Source organism: Hordeum vulgare, chromosome 4H, assembly GCF_904849725.1.
Source record: "Hordeum vulgare subsp. vulgare chromosome 4H, MorexV3_pseudomolecules_assembly, whole genome shotgun sequence".
Taxonomy (NCBI): domain Eukaryota; kingdom Viridiplantae; phylum Streptophyta; class Magnoliopsida; order Poales; family Poaceae; genus Hordeum; species Hordeum vulgare.
This window is the reverse complement of record NC_058521.1, coordinates 20,371,025-20,393,054: the sequence shown is the minus strand read 5'-3', so window position 1 is coordinate 20,393,054 and position 22,030 is coordinate 20,371,025. Positions and strand designations below refer to the sequence as shown.

Sequence of the window (22,030 nt, the reverse complement as noted above, 5' to 3'; positions counted from 1 at the left end):
GAACCTCCGTCACAAAACACGTAACTTTCCAAAACTCTTACGAAACTCGAATACCAACTTCTCATATGGCAATCTTTATCTCCGGACCACTCAGAAGCTCCTCATCACGTCCAGGATCTCATCCGGGACTCCGAACAACCTTCGGTCACCAACATAATAACTCAACTATATCTATATCATCACCGAACGTTAAGTGTGGAGACCCTACGGGTTCGAGAATTATGCAGACATGACCGAGACACCTCTAGGGTCAATAACCAATAGCAGGACCTGGAGGCCCATATTGGTTCCTACATATTATACGACTATCTTTATCGGCCGAACCACAATGGAAAGGATTCAATTAATCATGTATAAAGTTCCCTTTGTCCATCGGTATGTTTCTTGCCCGAGATTCGGCCGTCTGTATCTCCATACCTAATTCAATCTCGTTACTGACAAGTTTCTTTACTCGTTTCGTAATACAAGATCCCGGGACTAACTCCTTAGTCACATTGCTTGCAAGCCTATTGTGATGTTGTATTACCTAGTGGGCCCAGAGAGACCTCTCTGTCATATGGAGTGACAAATCCTAGTCTTGATCCATGCCAACTCAACAGACACCCTTGGAGATACCTGTAGAGCATCTTTATAATCAACCAGTTACGTTGTGACGTTTGATACACACAAGGTATTCCTGCGGTGTGAGTGAGTTGCATGATCTCATGGTCTTAGGAACAGATACTTTGACATACATAAAGCAATAGCAATAAACTTAAGGATACAATCACATGCTATGCTTACGGTTGGGTCTTGTCCATCACATCATTCTCCTACTGATGTGATCTCATTATCAAATGACAACTCATGTCAATGGCTAGGAAACCTTAACGATCTTTGATCAACGAGCTAGTCTAGTAGAGGCTTACTAGGGACACAATGTTGTCCATGTATCCACACATGTATCTGAGTTTCCAATCAATACAATTATAACATGGATAATAAACGATTATCATAAATAAGGAAATATGATAATAACCACTTTATTATTGCCTCTAGGGCATATTTCGGTTTCAACATGAGTGGTCGTTAGTGTTGGAAATATGCCCTAGAGGCAATAATAAATTAGTTATTATTATATTTCTTAGTTCATGATAATCGTTTATTATCCATGCTATAATTGTATTGATTGGAAACACAATACTTGTGTGGATACATAGACAAAACACTGTCCCTAGTAAGCCTCTAGTTGACTAGCTCGTTGATCAAAGATGGTCAAGGTTTTCTGGCCATAGGCAAGTGTTGTCACTTGATAACGGGATCACATCATTAGGAGAATCATGTGATGGACTAGACCCAAACTAATAGACGTAGCATGTTGATCGTGTCATTTTGTTGCTACTGTTTTCTGCATGTCAAGTATTTGTTCCTATGACCATGAGATCATATAACTCACTGACACCGGAGGAATGCTTTGTGTGTATCAAACGTCGCAACGTAACTGGGTGACTATAAAGATGCTCTACAGGTATCTCCGAAGGTGTTAGTTGAGTTAGTATGGATCAAGACTGGGATTTGTCACTCCGTGTGAACGGAGAGGTATCTCGGGGCCCACTCGGTAATACAACATCACACACAAGCCTTGCAAGCAATGTAACTTAGTGTAAGTTGCGGGATCTTGTATTATGGAACGAGTAAAGAGACTTGCCGGTAAACGAGATTGAAATAGGTATACGGATACTGACGATCGAATCTCGGGCAAGTAACATACCGAAGGACAAAGGGAATGACATACGGGATTATATGAATCCTTGGCACTGAGGTTCAAACGATAAGATCTTCGTAGAATATGTAGGATCCAATATGGGCATCCAGGTCCCGCTATTGGATATTGACCGAGGAGTCTCTCGGGTCATGTCTACATAGTTCTCGAACCCGCAGGGTCTGCACACTTAAGGTTCGACGTTGTTTTATGCGTATTTGAGTTGTATGGTTGGTTACCGAATGTTGTTCAGAGTCCCGGATGAGATCTCGGACGTCACGAGGGTTTCCGGAATGGTCCGGAAACGAAGATTGATATATAGGATGACCTCATTTGATTACCGGAAGGTTTTCGGAGTTACCGGGAATGTACCGGGAATGACGAATGGGTTCCGGGAGGTCACCGGGGGGGGGGGGGCAACCCACCCCGGGGAAGCCCATAGGCCTTGGGGGAGACACACCAGCCCTTAGTGGGCTGGTGGGACAGCCCACAAGTGCCCTATGCACCAAGGAGAAGAAAATCAAGAGAGAAAGAAAAAAAAAGGAGGAGGTGGGAAGGAAGGGGGACTCCCTCCCACCAAACCTAGTCCAACTCGGTTTGGGGGGGAGAGTCCTCCCCCTTGGCTCGGCCGACCCCCTTGAGGGTCCTTGGACCCCAAGGCAAGGCCCCCTCCCTCCCACCTATATATACGGAGGTTTTAGGCTGATTTGAGACGACTTTTCCACGGCAGCCCGACCACATACCTCCATGGTTTTTCCTCTAGATCGCGTTTCTGCGGAGCTCGGGCGGAGCCCTGCTGAGACAAGGTCATCACCAACCTCCGGAGTGTCGTCACGCTGCCGGAGAAATCTTCTACCTCTCCGTCTCTCTTGCTGGATCAAGAAGGCCGAGATCATCGTCGAGCTGTACGTGTGCTGAACGCGGAGGTGCCGTCCGTTCGGTACTAGATCGTGGGACTGATCGCGGGATTGTTCACGGGGCGGATCGAGGGACGTGAGGACGTTCCACTACATCAACCGCGTTCTCTAACGCTTCTGCTGTACGGTCTACAAGGGTACGTAGATCACTCATCCCCTCTCGTAGATGGACATCACCATGATAGGTCTTCGTGCGCGTAGGAAAATTTTTGTTTCCCATGCGACGTTCCCCAACAGTGGTATCAGAGCTAGGTTCATGCATAGATGTCTTCTCGAGTAGAACACAAAAGTTTTTGTGGGCGGTGATGTGCATTTTGCTGCCCTCCTTAGTCTTTTCTTGATTCCGCGGTATTGTTGGATTGAAGCGGCTTGGACCGACATTACTCGTACGCTTATGAGAGACTGGTTTCATCGTTACGAGTAACCCCGTTGCTCAAAGATGACTGGCAAGTGTCGGTTTCTCCAACTTTAGTTGAATCGGATTTGACCGAGGAGGTCCTTGGATGAGGTTAAATAGCAACTCATATATCTCCGTTGTGGTGTTTGCGTAAGTAAGATGCGATCCTACTAGATACCCATGGTCACCACGTAAAACTTGCAACAACAAAATTAGAGGACGTCTAACTTGTTTTTGCAGGGTATGCTTGTGATGTGATATGGCCAACGATGTGATGTGATATATTGGATGTATGAGATGATCATGTTGTAATAGTTAATATCGACTTGCACGTCGATGGTACGGCAACCGGCAGGAGCCATAGGGTTGTCTTTATAGCTAACGTTTGTGCTTGCAGATGCGTTTACTATTTTGCTAGGACGTAGCTTTAGTAGTAATAGCATGAGTAGCACGACAACCCCGATGGCGACACGTTGATGGAGATCATGATGATGGAGATCATGGTGTAACACCGGTGACAAGAAGATCGTGCCGGTGTTTTGGTGATGGAGATCAAGAAGCACGTGATGATGGCCATATCATGTCACTTATGAATTGCATGTGATGTTAATCCTTTTATGCACCTTATTTTGCTTAGGACGACGGTAGCATTATGAGGTGATCTCTCACTAAAATTTCAAGACGAAATTGTGTTCTCCCCTACTGTGCGCCGTTGCTACAGTTCGTCGTTTCGAGACACCACGTGATGATCGGGTGTGATAGACTCAACGTTCACATACAACGGGTGCAAAACAGTTGCGCACGCGGAACACTCGGGTTAAGCTTGACGAGCCTAGCATGTGCAGACATGGCCTCGGAACACATGAGACCGAAAGGTCGAGCATGAATCGTATAGTTGATATGATTAGCATAGAGATGCTTACCACTGAAACTATTCTCGACTCACGTGATGATCGGACTTGAGATAGTGGATTTGGATCATGTACCACTCAAATGACTAGAGAGATGTACTTTTTTAGTGGGAGTTCTTAAGTAATATGATTAATTGAACTAATTGTCATGAACATAGTCTAATGGTCTTTGCGAATTACGATGTAGCTTGCGCTATAGCTCTACTGTTTTTATATATGTTCCTAGAGAAAATTTAGTTGAAAGTTGATAGTAGCAAACTTTGCAGACTGAGTCTGTAAAACCGAGGATTGTCCTCGTTGCTACGCAGAAGGCTTATGTCCTTAATGCACCACTCAGTGTGCTGCACCTCGAGCGTCGTCTGTGGATGCTATGAACATCCGACATACACGTTTCTGATGACTACACGATAGTTCAGTGCAAAATACTTAATGGCTTAGAAGCAAGACGCCGAAAACGTTGTAAAACGTCACGGAACATAAGTGATGTTCTAAAGAGATGAAATCGTGATTTCATGCTTGTGCCCTTGTTAAGAGGTACGAGACCTCCAACAAGATTCTTTGTCCACAAAGTAAAGGAGAAAAGCTCAATCGTTGAGCGTGTGCTGAGATTGTCTGAGTACGACAATCACTTGAATCAAGTGGGAGTTAATCTTCCAGATGAGATAGTGATGGTTCTCCAAAGTCACTGCCACCAAGCTGTGAGAGCTTCCTGATGAACTATAACATATCAAGGATAGATACAATGATCCTTGAGCGATTCGCGATGTTTGACACTGCGAAAGTAGAAATCAAGAAGGAGCATCAATAGTTGATGGTTTGTAAAACCACTAAGTTTCAAGAAAGGCAAGGGCTAGAAGGGATACTTCGTGAAACGGCAAAACAGTTGCTGCACTAATGAAGAGACCCAAGATTAAACCCAAACCCGAGACTAAGTGCTTCTGTAATGAGGGGAACAGTCACTGTGGCAGAGCAACTCTAGATACTTGGTAGATAAGAAAGCTGGCAAAAGTCGAAAGAAGTATATTTTATATACATGATGTTGATGTGTACTTTACTAGTACTCCTAGTAGCATGAGGGTATTGGATACCGGTTCGGTTGCTAAGTGATTAGTAACACGAAATGAAAGCTACGGCATAAACGGAGACTAGCTAAAGGCGAGGTGACGATACGTGTTGGAAGTATTTCCAAGGTTGATATGATCAAACGTCGCACGCTCCCTCTACCATCGGGATTGGTGTTAAACCTAAATAATTGTTATTTGGTGCTTGCGTTAAGCATGAACATGATTGGATCGTGTTTATTGCAATACGATTATTCATTTAAGGAGAATAATGGTTACTCTATTTTTTTTGAATATTCACCTTCAATGGTTTATTGAATCTCGATCGTAGTGTTACGCATGTTCATAAAATTGGTGCCAAAAGATACGAGTTAATGATGATAGTACCACTTACTTGTGGCACTGCCGCTTGAGTCATGTTAGTATAAATTGCATGAAGAGGCTCCATGCTGATGGATCTTTGTACTCACCTGATTTTGAATCACTAGTGACATGCAAATCATACCACATGAGCAAGGCCTTGTTTTCATTGAGATGAAACAAGATAGTAACTTGTTGGAAGTGATACATTTTGATGTATGCAGTCCAATGGGTGCTGAGGCACGCAGTGGATATCATTATGTTCTTACTTCAATGATGATTTGAGTAGATACTAGAGTATTTACTTAATGAATCACAAGTCTGAAATATTGAAAAGTTCAATTCTGTTTCGGAGTGAAGTTCGTCGTAACAAGAGGATAAACTGTCTACGATATGATCATAGAAATGAATATCTGAGTTACGAGTTTTGGTACGCAGTTAAGACACTGTGGAAATTGTTTCGCGGTTCATGTCACCTAGAACATCATAGTGTGATGATGTGTCTGAACGTCATAGCCACACACTATTTGGTATGGTGCATGCTATGATGTCTCTTATCAAATTGTCACTATCGTTTATGGGTTAAGCATTAGAGACAACCGCATTCACTTTAAATAGGGCACCACGTATTTCCGTTGAGATGACACAATATAGACTGAGGTTTAGAGAAATCTAAACTGTCGTTTCTTGAAAGTTTGGGGTTTCGACACTTATGTGAAAAAGTTTCAGTGTGATAAGCTCGAACCCAAAGCGGATAAATGCATCTTCATAGGATATCCAAAACAGTTGGGTACATCTCCTATCTCAGATCCAAAAACAAAGTGTTTGTTTCTAGAAACGGATCCTTTCTCGAGGAAAGGTTTCTCTCGAAAGAATTGAGTGGGAGGGTAGTAGAACTTGATGAGGTTATTGAACCATCACTTCAACCAGTGTGTAGCAAGGCGCAGGAAGTTGTTCCAGTGGCGCCTACACCAATTGAAGTGGGAGCTGATGATGGTGATCATTGAGCTTCGAATCAAGTTACTACAAACCTCGTAGGTCGACAAGGTCGCGTACTGCTGTAGAGTAGTACGGTAACCCTGTCTTGGAGGTCATGTTGTTGAGCAACAGTGAACCTACGAGTTATGGAGAAAGCGATGGTGGGCCCAGATTCCGACAAATGGCTGGAAGCCATGAAATCCGAGAGAGGATCCATGTATGAAAACAAAGTGTAGACTTTGGAAGAATTACTTGATGGTCATAGGACTATTGAGTAAAATTGGATCTTTAAAAGAAGACAGACGATGATGGTGATAAGTCACTATTAAGAAAAGCTCGACTTGTCGCAAAGATGTTTTCGACAAGATCATACAGTTGACTATGATGAGACTTTCTCACTCATAGCGATGCTAAAGGTCTGTTAGAATTATGTTAGTTGTTGATGCATTATTTATGAAATATTGCACGTAGGATGTCAAAACATTGTTTTCTCGACGGTTTCCTTGAGCAAACATTGTATGTGATACAACCAGAAGGTTTTGTCGATCCTAAAGATACTAGCAAGTATGCAAGCTCCAGTGATCCTTTAATGGACTGGTGCAAGCATCTCGGAGTTGGAATATACACTTTGATGAGATGATCAAAGATTTTGGGTTTGTACAAGGTTTATGAGAAACTTGTATTTCCAAAGAAGTGAGTGGGAGCACTATAGAATTTCTGATAAGTATATGTGGTTGACATATTGTGGATCAGAAGTAATGTAGAATTTCTATAAAGCATACAAGGTTGTTTGAAAGGAGTTTTTCAAAGGAATACCTGGATTGCGCTACTTGAACGTTGAGCATCAAAGATCTATGGAGATAGATCGAAAGCGCTTAATAGAAGTTTCAACAAGATGCATGCCTTGACAAGTTTTTGAAGGAGTTCAAAATAGATCAGCAAAGAAGGAGTTCTTGGTTGCGTTGTAAGGTGTAAATTTGAGTAAGACTCAAAACCCGACCCCGGCAAAATAAAGAGAATAGACGAAGGTCTTCTTCTATGCCTTAGCCATAGAATCTGAAGTATGCCATGCTGAGTACCGCACTAGATGTGTGCCTTGCAGCAAGTCTGTACACAGAGTGATCCAGGATTGAATCACTGATCAGCGGTCAAAGTTATCCTTAGTAACTAAATGGACTAAGGAATCTTTCTCGATTATGGAGGTGATTAAAGAGTTCGTCGTAAAGGGTTACGTCGATGCAAGCTTTGACACTAATCCGAATAACTATGAGTAGTGAAACGGATTCGTATAGTAGAGTAGATATTTGGAGCATTTCCGAATAGCGCGTAGTAGCAGCATCTATAAGATGACATAAAGATTTGTAAAGAACGCACGGATCTGAAAGTTTCAGAACCGTTGACTAAAGCCTCTATCACGAGCAAGACGTGATCAGACCCCAGAACTGTAGGGGTGTTGGATTCGTTGAAATCACATGGTGATGTGAACTAGATTATTGACTCTAGTGCAAGTGGGAGACTGTTGGAAATATGCCCTAGAGGCAATAATAAATTAGTTATTATTATATTTCTTAGTTCATGATAATCGTTTATTATCCATGCTATAATTGTATTGATTGGAAACACAATACTTGTGTGGATACATAGACAAAACACTGTCCCTAGTAAGCCTCTAGTTGACTAGCTCGTTGATCAAAGATGGTCAAGGTTTCCTGGCCATAGGCAAGTGTTGTCACTTGATAACGGGATCACATCATTAGGAGAATCATGTGATGGACTAGACCCAAACTAATAGACGTAGCATGTTGATCGTGTCATTTTGTTGCTACTGTTTTCTGCGTGTCAAGTATTTGTTCCTATGACCATGAGATCATATAACTCACTGACACCGGAGGAATGCTTTGTGTGTATCAAACGTCGCAACGTAACTGGGTGACTATAAAGATGCTCTACAGGTATCTCCGAAGGTGTTAGTTGAGTTAGTATGGATCAAGACTGGGATTTGTCACTCCGTGTGAACGGAGAGGTATCTCGGGGCCCACTCGGTAATACAAGATCACACACAAGCCTTGAAAGCAATGTAACTTAGTGTAAGTTGCGGGATCTTGTATTACGGAACGAGTAAAGAGACTTGCCGGTAAATGAGATTGAAATAGGTATACGGATACTGACGATCGAATCTCGGGCAAGTAACATACCGAAGGACAAAGGGAATGACATACGGGATTATATGAATCCTTGGCACTGAGGTTCAAACGATAAGATCTTCGTAGAATATGTAGGATCCAATATGGGCATCCAGGTCCCGCTATTGGATATTGACCGAGGAGTCTCTCGGGTCATGTCTACATAGTTCTCGAACCCGCAGGGTCTGCACACTTAAGGTTCAACGTTGTTTTATGCGTATTTGAGTTGTATGGTTGGTTACCGAATGTTGTTCGGAGTCCCGGATGAGATCTCGGACGTCACGAGGGTTTCCGGAATGGTCCGGAAACGAAGATTGATATATAGGATGACCTCATTTGATTACCGGAAGGTTTTCGGAGTTACCGGGAATGTACCGGGAATGACGAATGGGTTCCGGGAGTTCACAGGGGGGGGGGGCAACCCACCCCGGGGAAGCCCATAGGCCTTGGTGGAGACACACCAGCCCTTAGTGGGCTGGTGGGACAGCCCACAAGTGCCCTATGCGCCAAGGAGAAGAAAATCAAGAGAGAAAAAAAAAAGGAGGAGGTGGGAAGGAAGGGGGACTCCCTCCCACCAAACCTAGTCCAACTCGGTTTGGGGGGAGATTCCTCCCCCTTGGCTCGGCCGACCCCCTTGAGGGTCCTTGGACCCCAAGGCAAGGCTCCCTCCCTCACACCTATATATACGGAGGTTTTAGGGCTGATTTGAGACGACTTTTCCACGGCAGCCCGACCACATACCTCCACGGTTTTTCCTCTAGATCGCGTTTCTGTGGAGCTCGGGCGGAGCCCTGCTGAGACAAGGTCATCACCAACCTCCGGAGCGCCGTCACGCTGCCGGAGAACTCTTCTACCTCTCCGTCTCTCTTGCTGGATCAAGAAGGCCGAGATCATCGTCGAGTTGTACGTGTGCTGAACGCGGAGGTGCCGTCCGTTCGGTACTAGATCATGGGACTGATCGCGGGATTGTTCGCGGGGCGGATCGAGGGACGTGAGGACGTTCCACTACATCAACCGCGTTCTCTAACGCTTCTGCTGTACGGTCTACAAGGGTACGTAGATCACTCATCCCCTCTCGTAGATGGACATCACCATGATAGGTCTTCGTGCGCGTAGGAAATTTTTTGTTTCCCATGCGACATTCCCCAACAGTTAGTTCCAACATCATGATTCACCGTTGCCTCCTTGCAACACGCCGAGCCACCGATTCTAGCATCAGTGTGTGTTGTGCCAATGCGTCACCCAACATGCCTAGGCGTCGTTTCCAGTACGAGCGATCGCTGGTTCAAGCATTACCCTATCGTTGCCGCTTAGCTCTCTAGATGAAAAAGCAACATCACTAACCCATCGTCGACGAACTATCGAATGTTAGTTCTAGCATAAAGTATCGTTGTGTTCCACCACGAGTGCCACACGCCTCATTCCGCCGGTTGCCGCCTGCCGTATCGCCCTGTGGCCATCTGTCATGACACTGGTAGGCTCTTCTGTCACAATACCGGTGATTGTCCATCGCAACAGTGCTGTTGGACGCCCATGTAGCTCCACCCGCTTTGCAGCAGCACGTGTGGTAAGACGACAACCTGAAACGTGATCCGTCTGATGGATTTGTAGCAATGCGCATACCCCTTGCAAGCGTTGTGGTCGATTGCTTGCTGCTTGGCAGCATCGCGTGTCCCCTGTCGGCCTTGCGACAACTCAGAGCACAACCACGGGAGGAGGTCTCTAGAGGAAGTGAAGGTGCGAGAGTGAGCACAAGAGCCGTAAAGAAGTGGGGTGTCGGTGGAACGCTGAAGCGTGGATTCGCGAGAGCGATAGATGGAGAGGAGGTTGTTGGCCGGCTTGCGAAGACACATGAACACTAGGTTTGCCCGCAACAGTGGCAGAGGATCACGTGAGAGAGATAGAAAAATAACCAAAAGAGCGAGTCAAGGGCTTGCCACTTGGCTGCGTCGCCTGTCCTCCATTGACCTTGTGACAACTCAGAGCAGAGCTATGTGAGGAGGCTCTAGAGGAAGTGAAGGTGCGCCAGGAAGCACAAGAGCCGCAAAGAGTGGGGTGTCGACGGAGCTTCGCAGTGTGGAGCCATCGAAGAGATAGGAGGAAAGGGGGGGGGGCGTTGGCCTCCTAGGGAAGGCACATGACCCCCGTGTTTGACCGCAACGGAGACGGGGGACACAAGGGAGAGATAGAAAAAGAAGGAGAAGATGGAGTCAACACCGGGGAATGCATGGATAAGGTTGTTCGGTGAAGACAAAGATAACAAGGGGGGGGGGATAGAGCGGTGCGTGGGCCCCGCAAGGCAAGCGCGTGCCGGCGAGCGGCCACTCGCCGGATCTAATTCTTCCCCATTTTGTACAGTGGACGGTTCTTTTTTTTTGTTTGCGGGTAAATATAGCGCCACAATTTTCATTTCTATCTTGAGAGGAATTTTTTTTTGGGGGGGGGGGGGGGGGGGGTGAATTGGGAGCGGGCGGTCCTACCAATACCGTAGTACCAAAAGTAGGGACGCGCCTGTAATGTAATTCCATCGTTATCCATTTGAGTGGACTGCTAATCCGCGTCTATAAAAGGATAATCCTCCTCCCCACCCCACCCCACCCCACTTCAACGCGAAGAAGCAAGCGAAGGAAAAGGCCACAGGAAACCAGGGGCGGCGACTCGCTTCCTAGCACTGCTCGCCCCACCCCGCCGGCGATCGCCGGGGCGCGCGCGCGCCGCCGCAGGGAGCCCCCGCCCCCTCGCCATGGCCCTCCAGGGGAAGAAGCTCGTAAACAACCCCGACGGTACGCGCCCGCCTCCCCGCGCCCATCCCCCTTCCGTTTCTCCGCCGATTCCCGGCGGGTTCTGGTCGATTCTAGGGTTTAATAGCCGTCGCCCGGCCCCGCTCTTGCAGATGTGGTGACGGAGTTCATCGAGGGGCTGGTGGAAACCTACCCGGGCCTGCAGTACCTGGACGGGTTCCCTCAGGTGAGAAGAGAGAGGCACTGTTCGCTGGGGAAATGGCTCTGACGACGCTTGGGACCCTTCCGTGACGAAATTCTCCCACAATGTGTGCAGATTAAAGTTGTTCTCCGCGCTGATGCTGTGGGCGGCGCGTTTGACAAGGTTGCCGTCATCTCGGGTACGTCCCTGTTGGGAACTCGGATTTGCGAATGCGATGGTTCATTGCTTCGTCTAGTGGGATTGTTCGGATTTCCTTTTTATGTTGATTGCTCTCTGTGTGTGAAATGCAGTATGTATGGTTGGTATGGTATGACCCAGCTTTGGAGATCACAGCTTACACCGTTTGTAGGGTTTGCCTCCTTATGCTGGCCACTGACTGAATTTGCCAATGAAGCGTGTCATCTCGCATATCTAGTTTGAAAAAATCTAATGAGTTCAGTATAAGGATGGCTTTCAGTTTTGCAAGTTCTGCACTAATATGAATGTATGATAGTGGCCATGCTCTTGGTTGCTTATGATTACATGATATCTCAAAATGTGAGGTTCATAGTGCGGTAGGGGTACAATCTCGGATCTGTGCTTGGTGCTATTGATGTTGGAGGGCACAGGTCAGTGTATACAGATGACATTGTACACCTAGATGTACTGCATCCGAAAAGGCATGCTGCTTGCCCATGTGAAGGTGGGGATCTGTGCTTGGTGCTATTGATGTTGGAGGGCACAGGACAGTGTATACAGATGACATTGTACACCTAGATGTACTGAATCCTGTGGCATTTTGATAGAAAAGGCATGCTGCTTGCCCATGTGAAGGCGGTGCACTGTGGCCCCCACCAGGAAGATACATTATGTTTGTTGTGGTGTTTGCGCTCTGTTTTTCTGTATGCATAGGTTGCTCATCTAAGAGTTGTATTGAATACTCATGTTACTCGTGAACGCCAAAATTTGTAGCACTCGTAGATTTCACATTGAACAAAGCCAACATGTGATCTGTTAGCCTTTGTCCTCACCAGTTCCCACTATATTATCTGAGAGGCATGAAGGGCATGTAGGGCACTGTGTTCGTCTTTGTGCCTGAACTATGTCTAGACACTAGAGCCATGTTATTGCGAGGTGCCTGTACATCTTTGTAGCAACAGACTTGGAGCCTAAATTCATGAGCTTGTAGTCTATTAGACTTGTTACCAGCTCACTCATTTTTAATATAGTTAATATGGTTGAACAAAATAACATCTAATTTTGATAACAATTGCTGAAGGGTAAATACACCCAGTTCTCATGAAAAACCTGTACTGAGGTTAACCTCAGTAATATGATACATCAGAGTTGCAGCTTGACTGTACTCAGTTTGAATATTGTATTATTGTTTATGTGGTTACTGTTTATTAATGAAACGTTTCTGCTGGTTCTACGAAACCTTGAACTGGTTCCTAGGAAATGTAATTGTTGTCTCCATGTAGTTTTCAAAGATTTAGCAAATATGCATCTAGTCTGCTATTACTCTTGGTAGCTGTAAAGATTATATTCTAATGACCGATACAAATGTCAAGTAGATACTCTTATACAGATTGTTGTTCTTCCTGCATAAACAAACATGTCAACTATTTACTTTTAGCCAGGATTCCAGCAGGTAGATTTTATATCATTAAGACCATACATAAAATCTTATTTGTACTATACCAATTTTATTCTTAGGTGGTGGAAGTGGCCATGAACCAGCCCATGCGGGATTTGTTGGTCCAGGAATGTTGACAGCTGCTGTTTCTGGAGATGTTTTTGCTTCTCCACCTGTTGATTCTATTTTAGCCGTATGGTTCTTTAAATAAATCGTGTCAACCTGCTTTCACTCCTAAGATTGCTCTAGCTCACATTTTTTTGTACTTTATGTTTGCATTTGTAGGCTATTCGAGCTGTAACGGGCACCATGGGATGCCTTCTGATAATAAAGGTACTCAGTAGTTTCTATTATGAAACAACAATCGTTACTTAATAGGATCAACATGATGCACCTGAAGTTTGCTTTATCTGATGCGTTGGAAGTTGGGATTGATCAATTGCCAATTTGATTCTCAGAAAGATTTTCTATCGCTTTCTCCACCTGTTTGTTAGAGTGTAGAGAGCTAAGAATTTGATTTGGGGATTGAATTTTGAATATTTGTTAGAGTTCTTGGCAACTTTAGTGGTGAAGGTCTGTGGTCTCTCTCCTGCTCAAAGTGCTATGCAAGCTCCTGGAGAAACTGGCTGTGGTGAAAGGCTGAGAAGGAATGGAGGGAACACACTCAATATTTGTTTGTAATATTTTAATTATTCTGAGGAAATGTTCTTGAGATGGGAAATACAGTCAAAGAGAAAACAAACTTACAGTTCATCTTTTTATTTATGGTGTTGACACCGTCCTCTACTGATTATCGGATGAAGGCTATCCTTGACCTATGCTCAAAAGGAAAAACCTAGCCACTGCTCACTGGGGCTTATTTTGCTATAGATGCATGTGTGGTGCTGTTATACTGGTGTTGTTCTCCAAAAAAATTATGCAGCGCTTGTTTCTGTTTATGTCATTATATTTTGTTCTAGTTACACTCCATTCTGTTCTCCAAGGTATGCTGCATTCTGTTCTCACATTATGTTCTTGGACATTTGCAGAACTACACTGGTGATAGACTTAATTTTGGATTAGCTGCTGAGCAGGCAAAATCTGAAGGCTATAAGATAGAGGTTGATGAGCATACAACATCTTAAGACCTTCGTATAGCATACCATGTTAAAATCAGCTTCTAATCAGTATTTGTCCACCGATTGCAGATGGTAATTGTTGGAGATGATTGTGCCCTTCCCCCGCCTCGGGGGATAGCTGGTAGAAGAGGTTTAGCAGGAACAATTCTTGTGCATAAGGTACTTCATTGTGGCTATTGCCTTCTCAATTTTAGATTCTTGTTTTATGCGCTGTGGTGATTACTGGTGTGTTGCACTTGTTTTATTAAGTGATGCACATAGGAAAATCCCTTCCAGTTGATCTACCACTTGTTCATGGAAGCCTTTTTTAATCCGGCTTGACCAGCTTGTATCTTGTCTAAACAAACAATGGTGCCTTTTAAAGTTTGGTGCTAGCCTGCTAGATGAGGAGATCATAGTAGCAGACATTAACCAGTAATTATTTTGATTGATGTGATACCAGAGATCTAATCTTGCAAGAGTAAAATTTTCTGTGTGGGGCCAGCATTACGTTCATCGTGGCCAGCAGCTTGCAGCATGTAGCTTTGCGACCTCTATTTTCTTGCTTATCAAGTTTGTCAGTTAGTTTCAAAAGGTTAAGTGCTAAGTAAGATATGAAATAATCAGGGTTTGTTAGGAAGATCCGACTTGTGGACCAAGGAGTTATCCATATAATGGACTAGCGTGTAAGCCTCAGGCTCATCAAAGGAGGTTTCTCCTCCACCATACCCTGTCCCCGCTGACCTCATTAATGCCACGGTGCAGCCACCACCTCATGGCTGCATTCTCACGAACTTGGGTTGTGATAGTGTCCACCAACATTTTGTGGTCATCCTAACTTCAAGAAGAAAACCAATGTTTTGTTGTAATTATACTTTGCTGTTCTCCGAAGTCTTCACTTCTTTTGATTCTACAGGTTGCTGGGGCTGCTGCAGATGCTGGTTTATCTCTTGCAGATGTTGCTGCAGAAGCAAAACATGCATCTGAGGCTGTTGGTACAATGGGAGTAGCACTTTCTGTTTGCACGTTGCCTGGGCAAGTGACATCTGATCGTTTAGGTCCTGAGCAAATTGAGCTTGGCCTTGGAATTGTAAGTCTAGACGGTATCAACAATTGTTCTCATATAGGCTATAGCATGTATGCAAATAAGCAATAGATGTACTTGGATTTTGTTATTAGTTTGCGTTTGCTTTCAGTATACCCAAGAGCTGCGAACTTCACTTTTTCCAAATATAATAAGCATCTGATTTGTTTCCCAGCATGGAGAACCTGGTGCTGCTGTTGTTGAGCTACAGACAGTTAATGTGGTGGTCGAACATGTTCTTAAGCAGATACTGTCACAGGTATGGTTCGTGATATGCAATTTATTTATTTCTAACCTCTCTTGTGTTTCTTCATTTCTCCTTTAGATGAGTGCAAGCACTGAACTATTGTTAGGCATCTTTATCGGTCATCTTTGAGTACAATGAAATCATGTTTTTTATTCTTTGTGAAGTTCAACACTAAGCTAACCTTAGCTAGCTATAATTTGTTCAGAAATACCGAAAGGCAAAGTTTGCAGTAGATTATGAAAATAACTAGGGTAGGTCCTCACTAGTAATAAAGAGGCCATTGCCTGAATGCCAGGGAAAGGAGTGGAACGGGGGTTGAAAGTTTGGGTAGGACTCTTCTTCCATGGCATCGCTTTACCTTCATTTAATCATTTCACACTCACTTAAGGTTAATGCTGAAAGGAGACTAGCTTTCAGTAAGCAAGAAAACTCGTGTTGTTCCTGTCCTGGTATAAAGTTGAATTTTTGTAGATACTGTTTTCAGTGTGAGTTTCTGCCAACTAATGTTATTTGTATTTACTAGTTTTGGTACTTTTGCTTATTGTGTGGCGGTCTTTTGTCTATGCAGGAAACTCAGTATCTTCCTATCACAAGAGGGAGCAATGCTGTTCTCCTAATCAACGGGTAACTACAAATCTGAGCATCCTTGTTACTTTAAGAGTTGATTTTAGAGTAAAATGCACTCTGGGTCACTAAACTTGTTCCTCGTGGTCACTTTGATCATTGCATTCAAAGATTGACTCGTTACGGTAATTGTACTCTTCCATGTTACAAGCCATGAAAACGTAGCCAGTGACCAAATGAGTCCGTCCAGTCAAGTACAATTACTGTAATGAGTCAATCTTTGAATACAATGATCAAAGTGACCACGAGGAATAAGTTTAGTGACCCAGAGTGCATTTTACTCTTGATTTTACTATCAGCAAATTACTAGCACAAATACTGAATATGACGAGGATAGTTATATGGGTCTGCATGTATTTCACCATTTGCAGCTTTCTCAGCAATTAGAGAATTTGGTACTTGAGATGTCAGTTCTGGAGGAATTTGACTATGCCCATTATCTATCTAGTTATCCATTTCTATTACAACGGAAAATGTCCTGAGGAAACTGACTGGTCTGCAGTGCTAGGACTGAAGCAGGCAGTGACTTAGCATTTTAGGAGATTGATACCATCTCTCATTGGCTTCAGTGAGATTAAAGGGGTCATAGGAAATTAGGACCAATTGTTAAACTCAGACAAAGTGTTGCAAGTTTTACCCACAAATCTAGTTTTGGTGGGCTTGTACTACATCAGTTCAAGCTTGTGCTTATAAGTAAAGTGCTTCTCTTTCTGTATCATGGTGATATACTTGTTCTCAGTTTCCCACATTTGAGAAATATGTATGAGCTTTCCATGGCAACTTCATCTTCCATATAAATTACTGCCATAAAATCTACCGTGACAAACTGTGATATCTTTAGAGGTGCATTACTGTATCAGTTCCTTTATCTGCATTGTTTACATTATGGATCAAGTATGTCATACTTATTACTTTGTTGTCTAATACTATCTTACAGATTAGGCGCTACCCCTGTCATGGAGCTTATGATTGCAGCAAGAAAAGCGGTCCCTGAGTTACAGTTGGCGTATGGGATTGCTGTTGACAGAGTCTACACTGGCACATTTATGACATCACTTGATATGGCTGGTTAGTTCTTGTATCTGCTAAAGGCCCTAAAAATCAGTGGCTAAGCTTTATGAATCTCTCCACTTTAATTACTAAATAGTATGACACATATGTTATGATGATCTCCGTGGTTGCTTGAATATGTATCAGCATTAATTTTATTTGACCAATCGCTGGTTAGCTAGCCACTTTACTTTTCTTCTAATGTGCTGTATACTGCATTTTCATTGGATATGCAAGCATTTGACTCATGGCTAATTCCTTAGGTTATTATGAATGACGTATATTAAATACTTCAAATTATGTTTCCATTGCAGGACTTTCTATCACCATCATGCGATCAGATGAAAAGATTTTGCAGCGACTTGACGCTCCCACTAAAGCTCCAGCTTGGCCTGTTGGTTCTGAAGGTATTTATCTTGCTGGAAAACTAGTTGCATGTCTGCAGCATTAGCCACTAATATCTTTCTAGGTTTGATGTGATGGTTTTTCTAGTTCTGTGCCTTCCTGTTACTAGCTTTGTTTTTGAGTATACTTCTTTTACTAGCTAACTTGCGAAGTTTTTGGGTTTCATCATTTATTATATAGCAGTTTATGTTTTTAGTGATTTTAGCACAGCTATTTCAAACTCTTTCTATACAAGCTTTAATTGGAGGCGGCAGTACCAGGCTAGTTTGGGTGCAGAAGGATTCAGATGTATAATCGGTAGCTTTTTTGAACTGAATCTAGAGTGCGAAGTTACAAGCGTTTTAAATATATATTGGGTTTTATCACACATAATTTAGTACTCAGTATTAGTTTGTTATGTAAGAATGTTTTTTGATCTTTGATACAACATTTTTGTCATTCCGTCACCAGTTTTCTAATGATGTTTATTGTAGGAAATCGCCCACAAGCAAAATTTCCGGTTCCAGTACCACCATCACCTTCAATGAAGGATGATGAGGTATAGTAAAATCATATTCTCTGAGGCTGTCATGCTGGGAGTAGGTTAACCTTCGTTTTTATTTGGAAATATACAACTATACAAGAACTTCATAATGCCGTCGACTGGTTCTGCATGAGTTAATAAAAAGGAGAACTACGAAAGCATTTTTTATTCTGTCAGCAAATTTAGCCAATACTAGTGAATTTTTGACCATACTGGAATATGCATATAAGTTGCCACTCCCAATTTCTCAAGTATGATGGTTAGCTATTGTTCTGCAGATTCTTTCAGAACGCCAGGAACTAAGCAAGCAAGGGTGTATGTTGGAGGCTGCTATTGAAGCAGCTGCTAAAGAACTCATTGATCTTAAGGATAACCTAAATGATTGGGACAGTAAAGTTGGTGACGGTGACTGTGGAACTACGGTAGGTCTTGTAGGGTTTATCAACTTAGCATTTGTCCAATGAGAGCTGTTTTAAGATTTATTAGTAACTGAATTTTTTTTTCAGATGTATAGAGGTGCAACAGCTATTCTTGAAGATATGAAAACACGGTAAGTTACAGAGAATGCATATTATTGATGTGTGACTCACCTTACCTAGTATTCATATGTAATTCTTGTAAAGATTTACTGGTTAAGGACATCATGTCTTTCTGCATGATTGTCCTGTTTTCTCATTCAAACCCCTTCTATGTTGGCTTGGTTTTTCCAGTCATGCATACAAGTTGACCTATTTTGTGAACTTTCCTCTTTGCCAGTTATCATATGAATGATGCAGCTGGAACAGTAAATGAGATTGGGTCAACAATCCGGAAGGTGATGGGTGGAACAAGTGGAATCCTGTAAGTAATCTGTGCTTGTCCACTCCTTGTTGCATTATTGGGCAGATATGAAAACACAAGTAATTATTTTTCTATACTATGCTCCAGGTATGACATACTCTGCAAGGCTGCATATGCAAGCTTAAAACAAAACAAAAATATTACGGCATATGAATGTAAGATCATTATGATTGAAAGCTTAAGAAACAGCATATATTCCATTATGATCTGAGATAAGTATCAAGAAATGTGCATACTAAAGAAAGTATGCTGTTTTTTCTGCAGGGGCTGATGCTTTAGAAGCCTCTATTGCTGCTGTTAGCAAATATGGTGGTGCCAGTGCAGGATATCGCACGATGTTGGATGCTCTAATTCCCGCTTCTACAGTTTTGAAACAGGTTACTTCCCAATCCTTGTTCTTCTGGCATCATTATCTTTAATTATGTGATGTATTAATTGTGCTTGAACAGTCTCTTAAAGCTGGGGATGATCCGGTGACTGCATTTATCGCTTCTTCTGAAGCAGCATCAGTTGGCGCTGAATCCACTAAACAAATGCAAGCAAAGGTATGATCTTTCACCTGGCCCTTGCTTAATAAGAAGAAATAAAAATCTAGAACTTGCCTTGTCTCCTTCAGAAAAAACTTTTCTTTAGCCTTCACGAAAATCTGTGCTCTTGTGCCTTTTCCCTTTGATTATCTCCGTTCCCGTAGTAATGAGGTTGAGTTGCACTTGCAGGCAGGACGGTCATCGTACATCTCTCCCGACCACCTGGTTTCAATTCCTGACCCAGGAGCAATGGCTGCAGCTGCATGGTACCGAGCTGCAGCGCTTTCGGTGATGAACAAGCTGCATGCCTCGGAAAGCTAGTAGTAGTGCATGGTATGCCTCTCTTCACAGTTCAAAATACTATACTGACGGCGAAATCCTCAGGGGCCTTTGTCAATCCCTCTGATTTGATTTCCGCTTGTGCTTTTGCATGGGCCGAGAAATCGAGTTCCGTATTGTTTTGTGCTGAGAGCAGTTCAAAGGATTTGTAGACTTTTACAAAGGTTGAGTTAAACTGTGATTTTGGCTTGCTGGTGAAGTGATGCTTATCTGTGCGTGTGCGCGTTGGGTGGTCAATGGTGTTGATGCTAACGATTGTTGTCTATTTTACCTGAATGGCCCGAACCACATCAATTTTTCATCTTGACGGTAGTATCTTCCCTATACCTTTTCTATTCTGCTGTCTATATTTTTCTCAGCCTTTGCATGAATAAGATCAGTCTTATATAGAATAATACTCTCTCCGTCCCATAATATGTTAACGTTTTTGAGACAGTTTCTTGAGACAGTGTCAAAAACGTTTTTATACTATGGAACCGAGGGAGTAATTTTTAAAACTGATGACTTCGTCTATTCTTTGAGCTATGTGATACGTCCGGTGTAAAAGCAATTCTAGCGGACCTGTATTGCGTGTTTACACTATAATTCATGAAAAACGTTTTCTACGGGTTAATGAGGGCCACGGCAGAACAGAACTTGCATTGCGGAACTGTAAAAATAATTTTTTAGAGTGTAACCTTTCGGTGTCCAGACTCATCTGCATCCGGTTAAAAAATAAAAAAGTAAATCAAAACAACACTAAAATATATTTTTTATTTTTTTATGAAAAATAATTTCATATGTCAGGTCTGCTTCAATTTTCAAATAAAAATAAAAATAAATCAAAACAACACTAAAATATATTTTTTCTTTTTTTATGAAAAATAATTTGATACGTCAGGTTTGCTTCAATTTCCAAATCATTTGGACATCTGAATAGCTCTTAGCAAAATGAAAAATTGGGTCAAAACAATAGATGAACAATAAACTATTTTAAAGACCTTGAATTTGTTTTTTTTATTGAGAGCTGCTCACATGTTCAAATGATTCAAAATTTGAAGCAGACTTCACGCTTTTCATGCAATTTTGTTTGGATTTTTTAGTATTTGTTTTGAATTCTTTACTCATCGAGGGTGCAGATAAGCCTGAGATCGAAATGGATTCTTGAATATTTTGCGAATATTTGGTTTTACAGTTTCATGATGCGGGTTTTGTTTTGCCACCACCGTCGCCACGCCGGCCTATCAAAAGTGTGGTATTTGTTGAAACAGACTAAAGACATAAGATCAAATATCAAAATCATAATACAACAATCATTCAGATTACAATAATTATTCAAATCTCTAAAATAAAGTAATAATTCAATAAAAAACTATTAAACAACAATGATGAAAGTCACACATGAATTAAATTAAATGAATCAAAAAATGGCAGAAATTATTGCCCATGTCTTTGTCAATGGTGCTCAATGAGATCCTCATCAAGTTGATAGTGGATGTTTGTGTCCTTAATTTGCCGGTATGTCTGAAAAAATGTTTGTATGCAGTCAGGGTCTTTAGCTGGTTTCACACGACTAGCGACATTGTTGTAGAAGAATTTCAAGTTCATGTCCCTCTCATCTTTAAGGATCATGTTGTAAAGAAACACATAACAATTCATGACGTTCTTCAGGGTTCGTTTGTCCCAAAATCGGGCATGACCATGAACAATGGTAAACCTTGATTGCAAAACCCCAAAGGCTCTTTCAGTACCTTTTCGGGCAGCCTCTTGTACCTTTGCAAATTCAACATGCTTCCTAGTGCAGGGTCTTTTTATGCTCTTGACAAATGTACATCAAGAAGGATAAATACCACTTGCAAGATAGTATTCTTTGGTGTACTCATACCCATTGACCATGTAGTTGCAAGCAAGGTTGTCAGAATCGCGATTCTGTTGTGATTCTATGGCTTTACGATCCAAACTAACCCCTATGATTCTACGATTTTGATTCATAGAATCTACGTTTTTACAACCGTGATAGTGAAGATTCTACGATTTGTGATCCTTCTAAGGAGCTCCGATCCGATTCGAAATCACATTTCTGACAACCTTGGTTATAAGCAGGAGCATCACCACTAGCAAGTCTAGCAAACAAATGAGACCGTTGCAACGCATTAATATCATTGAGAGTATCTAGCATATCAAAAAAGCAATGCCAAATCCATAAATC

The 22,030-nt window shown here is 42.6% G+C and overlaps 1 protein-coding gene across 1 annotated transcript; it reads left to right on the top strand.

Moving 5' to 3' along the window:
• Nucleotides 1-11,150: 11,150 nt before the first annotated feature.
• Nucleotides 11,151-20,041, top strand: LOC123447541 (putative 3,4-dihydroxy-2-butanone kinase). The gene is made up of 20 exons (XM_045124148.1): nucleotides 11,151-11,331; nucleotides 11,442-11,515; nucleotides 11,606-11,669; nucleotides 13,187-13,299; nucleotides 13,392-13,439; nucleotides 14,135-14,206; nucleotides 14,294-14,383; nucleotides 15,120-15,293; nucleotides 15,463-15,546; nucleotides 16,103-16,158; nucleotides 17,096-17,226; nucleotides 17,523-17,615; nucleotides 18,087-18,151; nucleotides 18,415-18,558; nucleotides 18,643-18,686; nucleotides 18,893-18,976; nucleotides 19,064-19,131; nucleotides 19,241-19,353; nucleotides 19,426-19,521; nucleotides 19,693-20,041. The coding sequence occupies exons 1-20, from the start codon at nucleotides 11,292-11,294 to the stop codon at nucleotides 19,822-19,824; spliced, it is 1,785 nt and encodes a 594-aa protein (XP_044980083.1). The 5' UTR covers nucleotides 11,151-11,291; the 3' UTR covers nucleotides 19,825-20,041.
• Nucleotides 20,042-22,030: the final 1,989 nt, after the last annotated feature.

Coding starts and splice junctions, on each gene's coding strand:
- LOC123447541 (XM_045124148.1), top strand. CDS start 11,292: ATGGCCCTCCAGGGGAAGAAGCTCGTAAACAACCCCGACG. Junction 18,559..18,642: donor ACGGTGACTGTGGAACTACG/GTAGGTCTTGTA, acceptor TTTTTTTTTCAG/ATGTATAGAGGTGCAACAGC. Junction 19,354..19,425: donor CTTCTACAGTTTTGAAACAG/GTTACTTCCCAA, acceptor GTGCTTGAACAG/TCTCTTAAAGCTGGGGATGA.